This window comes from Perissodus microlepis, chromosome 9, assembly GCF_051167445.1.
Source record: "Perissodus microlepis isolate ML-2025 ecotype Zambia chromosome 9, ASM5116744v1, whole genome shotgun sequence".
Lineage (NCBI taxonomy): Eukaryota > Metazoa > Chordata > Actinopteri > Cichliformes > Cichlidae > Perissodus > Perissodus microlepis.
In genome coordinates, this window is record NC_140469.1 from 11,030,178 (window position 1) to 11,038,630 (window position 8,453).

At 39.1% G+C, this 8,453-nt stretch overlaps 1 protein-coding gene across 1 annotated transcript; it reads right to left on the reverse strand.

The window, feature by feature from the left end:
- Positions 1 to 3,506: 3,506 nt before the first annotated feature.
- LOC146380114 (B-cell receptor CD22-like) lies at positions 3,507 to 7,692 on the reverse strand. The gene is made up of 7 exons (XM_084939004.1): positions 7,366 to 7,692; positions 7,092 to 7,157; positions 6,521 to 6,904; positions 5,251 to 5,556; positions 4,871 to 5,131; positions 4,608 to 4,683; positions 3,507 to 4,483 (listed from the first exon to the last, which is right to left on the reverse strand). Exons 1-7 carry the CDS (start codon positions 7,376 to 7,378, stop codon positions 4,363 to 4,365), a joined length of 1,227 nt encoding a protein of 408 aa, XP_084795130.1. The 5' UTR covers positions 7,379 to 7,692; the 3' UTR covers positions 3,507 to 4,362.
- Positions 7,693 to 8,453: the final 761 nt, after the last annotated feature.

An 8,453-nucleotide genomic window follows, 5' to 3' on the forward strand; every position in this document is an offset into this window, starting at 1 on the left:
CATTTCATATATTCATTTGGTGGAAATTTTTAGCTGATATTTACTCTCATGAATCGACACAAAAGACTTTGTTGACCAACTTCCTCAAAATCCAGTCACAGTGAAGTCCCTCTGTCACAAGCACTTACATTTACATTTATCTTGTAGCACATCTGCAGCAACTGCATCAGAACTAAAATAAACCACAAAGTGTGAGAAATGACACATGAGTTTAGTTGTGGACAAAAAGAATTTTATAGCTCAATAAATGTTCAGCCATTTTTAATTAAGCCATGAATTCAAATATAGATGCTAAAATAATAATTAATATGACATAAGAAATATAAGCTATTAAACCCCACCATCTAATATAACGAAGTTTTTCTAGATACACTCAACGAGAAATCATTTCTAATTTAACTGGTCTAAATGCAAAATGATTATAAACCTGTAATTAGTTCATCTAGTAGACTTATTTAATAGAATCTAAAACAGAATTGGTTTGTTCCTCAAAATCAGATCTCAGTGAATGTAATGGTCTTTGTCTTAACCTCTTAAGCCCCCAAGGGTTTTTCTGAGCTTCCTGCTCAAAAATGAAACACCCAAAATTAATTGATTATTTCTCTGCAATTATAATCCCTGTGTCTATAATCTTGGTATCAAAATAAAGCTAACACTTGTGAAATTCCATCAGAGGTGTAAATATTGCAGAAGATGTTAGTGTGTCAAAGCTACTAACACTGGAACACAGAAAAAGTAAGTCAATTTTTTCCTCACCCAATTTGTTTATTTATTTATTTTTGCATATAACCCTTTTAAAAATATTCTTCACTTTACATTACATAGTCCAGAAATTCAGTAACTAACATATAAACATCATCTGTTCAAAGATTTATGTTTCTGAAGTGAAACAGTGAAAAATGACAGCACTGTCAATACATAAATACCCAGACTTTGTACAGAAATGACCAGTTTCGGCACACAATGGACAACATGTCAGTTGAATTTTTCAGGTATTAAAGAGCAGAAATGATTTAAGTTTATTATCAGGATCTTGGAGCTACAAGCTCCCCAGGTGATCCAAGCCAACTTCAAAAAAACAGCCCCCCCCCTCCAACTTTTATTCAGTGACAACAGTTACACAAACACCCCATTGTAAAACAAATATGGTGTGTCGTAAAAGCTAAGCCACTGTGTGTGTGTGTGTGTGTGTGTGTGTGTGCATGCATGTGCGAGCATGTGAGTGCATGCGTGTGTGCATGTGTGTCTATGTGCGTGACTTCCTGGTTACAACCATTTTAACAACATCTCTAGTCATAAAAGGGTCATCTGCCCTCACCCAATATATGGCTTAACCCATTTAACGGTCCACCATATACAAGCACAGGTGAGCCCATAAATGGCAGGAAGTAAACATTCCTTACTAAATAAGGAAACCAGAATATTTCATGCAATGTTCCTGCAGTTAAACACTATAGATAATAGCTTCCCCCAACATCCTACATGTAGGGATTAACCGAAAAATATCTAATCGTGCAGTTCAAGACAAGGTTTACAAATTGTAAACACAACAATCACAACTTTTAACAAAATCACTCCAACAACTACACATTCACTTGGCAATGGGCCTTTTGTGCCGTGCACATAGAGCAATTAACTGGCCTCTGGCCCTTTAAACTCTGAGGGGCTGTAACTTTGGTTTCTTTTGGCCAATTTGCATGATTGACACCTCCTTTTAATCGTTTGAGCCAATAGGATCACAGTAATAATGCCAGGTTCACGTCACTTCAACCAATTAGAAGTTGCAAGGCCAAACCCCACGGGGGCCCAAATTTACTGCATGTGGCATCTATCCAGTCACGTGTCTGTAGCTGGGTCTAAAATGGAGTTTGTTGACGGAAGTGGCTCTGATGCAGCTAGTTAGCCATGGTAGGTGGTGATAATAATAAGGCTATCGGCAACCGGCAAAAATGACGGAGGAAATCGAGATTGTAAGCCAATTTCTGTCTTAGCACATTTGTGGTTGTCTTTTGCAGCTCCTTCAGTGAATTATGATCAGAGCGTGGCAAAACTTGGTGTGAGGAATCCGTGATAGCTAACTAGGCTTTCTTTAGCCAGTTACATTAAGTCTGGAGAATTTCTGGTTTGGTTTTGTTTGTTCAGTGGACTTTTGTGCATTTCCGTAACTGCTCTTTTATATGGTTTATATGAGATTTTAGCTGAGGTTCAGAGGTTTCTGTGGATACCATAAATGTCAGGACTGTTTCTGACCCCATGTTATAACCCAGCGGTCCCCAACCTTTTTTGCGCCACGGACCGGTTTATGCCCGACAATATTTTCACGGACCGGCCTTTAAGGTGTCGCGGATAAATACAACAAAATAAAACTAGTACCGGTACCAAAAAAAAGAAGATTTATTCATAACACACGTGAAAAGACCCAGGAAAACCGAGTGAACGATAAAAACGATAACAAAATAACGCTGAAAACCTATAAAAACCCTGAAAACCATACATTTCACACCTGAGCCTCTACTCTCGCGGCCCGGTACCAAACGACTCATGGACCGGTACCGGTCCGAGGCCCGGGGGTTGGGGACCGCTGTTATAACCGATTAAACATGATCTTCTCCCTTTTGCCCCCCGTACCAGGGGCGTGGGGCTGGTCCTGCCCACTTAAGATCAAAGAGGGCTATATGTGACCTGCGATGTAAAATGAGTTTGACACCATTCATGTAGAGACCTTCATGGAATGGGTTTCCATGCTTGAGCAGCTTCATCATTACATCACCAAGCACAATGCAAAGCATGGACTACAGTGGCATAAAGCAAACCACCACTGGACTCAATGCAATGGAGACGTGTTCACTGGAGTTATGACTTTTGACATATACCAGGATTTACTCATTAAGTCCATACTGGTCAGTGCTGTTTCCCTTGTATTGTAGCCTGTTGTTATCTTTAATAGTTGCTTCCTGTTGCTGATGGCAGATCACTGAGCTAACAGGTGCTTTATAGTCATATAATTGAGAAGAAGACCAGCTTCCACCTTGTCTCACATGCATTACATGTCATGTTTTGCTACTATAGTACAGATACAGCAACTTAAAATGGACAGCAGATCTGTGATGGGCTCCCAGCTGGGCCTTAACCAATCCTTGGCTGGTCTTTGGACTTGCTAGTATCTCCTATAGTAACATCACAAATGTGTTGTGACACTCACAGTGCAGCTCATGTGCAACTTACTTACATTTTCAACCTCACTGATCAGCCAGAAAGCCAAGGACCCTCGCATGCACTGGTTTATGACAAAAGAAGTATGCCAGATCTTTCAAGTTGTGCAAGAACAAGAGAAGACCTGAATCTAATTTATACTCAAAGTGTTAAATTAGGGGGGAGGGGGGGGGGTTGCCATCATGGAGTTAGTATGATCTAGGTAATTGGTGTGATCGACCCAGAATAACAGTTTATTTGAGTTCTAATTGTGTAATTAGTTTGTTTATTACAACATTTGTAATGTTATTCAACACAACATTGAAATTCTACTATTTTTAGTCATGCTCAAAAAAAAAAAAGGATCATCAGTGTATATAACCACCTCAGCTGGCAAATCATTAAAAAAAACAATTCACTTTTGGAACGCCACAAGATTTTTCCATACTGTCAGAAAAGCTGCTATTTAGAAATGCTCACCATCACCCAGAAAGACAGTTGTTCATCTGAGATACAACAACACCTATGTTCAATTATTATTATTAATTGATTTTATTTGAAAAGGAAAAATGCACAATATTAACACAAGTGTTGTGATTCAATGTTTTGTACCAGAGTTAGCTTAAGATCATTTGCATCTGTAGGGCCTGGCAGATTACATGCAGAAGATCATAAAAGTATTACAAAAAAGTAAAACACAACACACGTGACAAATCCACACAACCATAAACACACACACACACACACACACACACACACACACACACACACACACACACACACACACACACACACACACACACATCATTATAGACATTTCATTTTGTTATTAAAACACTGTTGTCAGTGACCTTGAACACAGTAGCATCTAAAAACACAACCCTGTCTAGTTTCCTATCATCTATATTTATTAACCAGTGATCCCTTATATGTGCTGAGGCAGTTCTAGTATGATCTGGTCTAAAAGCATGCTTTCCTAATATGAATAATCTGAGTGAGACAAGCAACCGGTTAAGCTCTGGTGGTATACATTTTGAGCCAGTATGGCCATTATTTTATTTAATAATTTGACTAAAAATATTTGAACACCACACTATAAAGAAATCTACAAACATCCTAAATTCTTGTTAACCAACTCTTAAGCGTTAAAAAATAGTTTCATATTGTATTTTAAACTGGAGTTTTCCCTCCTCTTGTGACTTGCATAGACTTTAGTTGTTCAGTTGTTAAGTAAGTGTTCATTTGGCAAATTCCTATCTCTGATTTGTTGGAGCGTCTTGAACTGAAGCAGCTGAAATAAAAACAAACAAACAATAAAAAAAGCTTTAGTTGCTGTTTGGTTTGGCAGTGATGAACGATAAAGATATAGCCCACACACACTAAAAATGGGAATATCACAGAAAGATTTGTCTCACCACTCAAAGATGGCCAGTGTGATCACAAGCAATGTGATTCCTGCAGTCTGCAGTAGAGCAAAGAGACCAATACCACCTGAATGTTCAAACAAAAGATTTTAAAGTTTGCCTTCCTGAAGAATACTGTGTGAAGTAAAAAAAGTTGAACAATCAGCAATCACAAAGATTCTTTAAGAGTGTCATAGACAAGACAACAATAATTCATAAACAGGAATGCAAAATGCCTCTTTGCATTCAGTTGAATGAATACTGGTTAACATTACCTTCAGTATTCACACGAATCTCTGCTGATGTCTGATTACCCAGATCATTAGTGGCCACACAGTAATAAACTCCTCCATCTGTTACATTGAAACTGTAAATCTCTCCTTCAGATACTTTTACAGCTCCATCTCTGCTCTTCTTGAACCAGGTGAAGCTGCTGACTGGAGGTTTGGCTTTACTATAACAAGCTAGGTTCACCTGACTGCCTGCTGGCACTGAACCTGATGGGTTGATAAATGCTGTGGTTTCTTTGGGAAGCACTGGAAAAAAAGGGGGGAAATAGCTCTAACACGGATTCCTATTATCCATTATAAACATTCAATATTCCATTACTCATTGTTTACTCACAGAATCCATAAAAACACTATGATTGTCTTACATGAAACACTGAGAGTCTCTTCTGTCTCTGCTGTCTTGGTGTCTTTTCCTTGGTTCACAGGATATCTGGCAGAGCAGCTGATCTTCTTTCCATCATGTGTGTCTGACAGAGTGATGTTCTGCTGGATTTTAGTTGTAAAGCTTCCATCTGTGTTTTCCTCTATTTTGTTGTGAGAGTCTTGTTGGAGATTCCAGGTGAGTTGAGGAGGGGAGTGTGGACAGGGAGTGAGAGCTGAGCAGGTTATAGTGACAGACTCCTTCTCCTTCAGATCACCTGGGATTGTAATATTGGGCCTCCAAGGAGAATCTGTGGTTTGAAATGATATATCTATATAAACAACACAGATCATCAAGTCACGAAGAGGTAATTTAGCTCTTGTAAGACATGTGAACACTGAAGTCTGTGGGTATGAATATAACAGCAGCAGAAAAATCACAAACCTTTTTCCAAAAAAACAGAAATGCTCTAGAGAATGCAAAGGAAAAACACCATGCAATGAATTGGAAGTAATCTTTACTTTAAATACTGAAGGTTTTCTAGTTTCTTAATTTCTCTAATAATCATTAATGGCATAGGCACAGGAACACTTCTGAAAACCACTTTATTTTGCTGGCTCTATCTTTTTCACCTATCTCTATCTCCTGTTCTCCTTAGGCATCCTCTCAGTCTCCATGATTGTAATAAAGAATCAGTTTAAAAATTCAGCTGTCTTTTCTCCTAGACATCTCCATACCTGCACAGGTATCTGAACCGGCCACATTTCCACTCTTCATAGGTGCCCTACCAGTACAGACTACAATTGTGCTACACTCTAACCTGTTCACATGCTTAACTTTCTTTGGAGAAACATAGGTTGCACTAAATGGTCTTTTCAGCATGAAAATGTCAAACCACAGTGTCTAAACAGTGCAATAACAGAATGTCTCTGTAGCAAAAAAGTGCTTAACTGCTACAGTTTAAGCCTGTGTTGTTCTGAAACAAACCAAAAAAAACCCAAAAACCCAAGAATATTACTTTAAAGTAACTTTTTTTTCCTCTCGTCACATTAATTAAATAAAGGATGTAAATGTTTTGCAGATCATTTCATTCTAATTTTATTTACAGCTTTTTGATGGAATTATGGAAATATAAATATATGTATATTCAGCTGTCAGTCTGGATACTCATTATGATAGTATTGTTAATTTTGGTCTCCACAGACATATATGCCAGTTCATGAAGAGCGATTATTAAAATATTGAACTATAAACTAATTAAAAAAAATCTTTACCTCTGACTGTTATGTGAAGAGGATCACAATGAGCTGTTGCCTTGAATGGTTCACTCTCTACTCTGAAGAAGTATGTGTCTGTGTATGTGGTGGTTAAATTAGAAAACAGAGTGGTGCAGTCTCTCTGACTCAGGTTCCCAGTAATACTCATTGGATAGATGTTAACTGCTCCACTACTGTTGTAGATCACATTGTTTGGATAAATGACAATTCTGGAATCCTTTTTTATCCACACTCCAACGATTTTTCTTGTGCTCTTAAACTTCTGTTCTTCTTTGAGTCGGAAGCTACATGGGATTTTCAAACAAGATCCACTCAGTGCTTCCAGCTTCTTTGGTCCAGTTATGAAGAGGTCTGCTTCATCAGGGCAGTCAGCCAAAGCATCTGTAAATACAGCATCATATTTAGCAGCAGACATTTTTCCCCTCTGTTTAACAGTGTGTGCTGATATTTTTCAATCAGGGAATGAGCAGATGGCTCCATCTATAATGGTCTTTCGGCATAATTCTAAATTAATGTAGAGTATAAATTACCCGTATAATATCTTTGAATAACTGAATAAACAGCTCACCTGGAACAAAGAGGACAATCAGTATCATGCCAACTTTCACCATGTTCATAGACAGAATCTTGTTCCCTGGGTTGGCAAAAAACTTGTTAATTTAATAATATAACTACACAAAAACTATAAATAAAAATGAAACTATAATAACTCATGTTTTCGTGACTACAAGTAAAGCACTAGTAAACACAATAATGTCTCTGTCAGTACGGTAAAAGAAAAACAACAGAATAAGTTTCAGTATCACAAAACTAAGAAATAAAAGCATAAAATATTTTCTTACCTAACGAGTTCATGTCAGGTCTTTTTAGCAGAATTCTAATAACCCAAGTGAACTACTTTTTGTCATGTCAGAAATGAGGAAGTATAAAGATACTCACTGTCAACAAGTGTGAAACAGTCAGTGTTATGCTTCCTGCTTAACATGCAAAAGAGGAAGTCAGAGTCTAAAATGACTTGTCCACCCTGCAAGACATTTTAGACTCCTTAAATGCCCTTAAGTTAAACCTGGTGCAGCGGGAATTATAATTACAGCAGACCTGCTGGAGCGGCATTTGAAGATGCTGCAGCATAAAACCAAGGTGCAGAGAGCCCTGTTACAGGTTGTGAGTGAATTAAAATGTATGTTGCTATCCTCTTTCGGGGCTGCCAGCAACACGCCTCCCCGCTGCTGCCTGCCCTCTTCCCTCCTCCCCTCCTCTTCTGCCTCACGAGCACCCTGTACCTGCTCCAGACAAGTTTTCTGAAGAGCTGGACAAGAGCGGAGGATTTCTGACACAATGTGCTCTCATTTTCAGGCAGAGGCTCCGAGGAGCCTTTTTGAACAGCCTGAAATGTGAGTTGGCAATAAAGGACTTACCAAAATAATTAGATGAATGAATTAATATGTGTATTAGGTTAGATGACCACATGCACAAGTATGGAGGAATGGAAGAAAGTCTGGGGGGTTTTGGGCGAAGTCTCCTCCCTGGAAGTGGAGACGGATGGAGAGCACGCAGGCAGACGAGGTGGAGCCCATGCAGCTGGAACAGGCCCGTCTCAGCCCATCAGGTCAGAGAAGAAGACGTCAGGCGGGTGAGTATTCAGCCTGTGGCCAAAAAAGGTCATTGACACGTGCTCCTCGCAGATATAAAGGTGTGTGGGACTCAAAATGCTTCTCCACACCCAGCCTGCTCAGCTAAATTGTCCCACCAATTAATCACATTTACCTGCCAAGCTCTCATTGACTCCAGGGCTGACTCCAGAGTTTTTTGGAAGAGAACCTAGCTCAAAGGTTGGGTGTGCTGTTAGTTTCTCCCGCTGAGCCTTTGCACGTGGCTGCTTTAAATGGCACCCATCTAGCTGACATTACCCATCGAACCCAAGAGGTCC

Excerpts from the sequence above, each read along its gene's own strand:
- LOC146380114 (XM_084939004.1), bottom strand. Across the intron at positions 4,684-4,870 it reads GATTCGTGTGAATACTGAAG|GTGGTATTGGTCTCTTTGCT; the intron begins GTAATGTTAACC and ends TTGAACATTCAG. Across the intron at positions 4,484-4,607 it reads ACACTGGCCATCTTTGAGTG|CTGCTTCAGTTCAAGACGCT; the intron begins GTGAGACAAATC and ends TTTTTATTTCAG.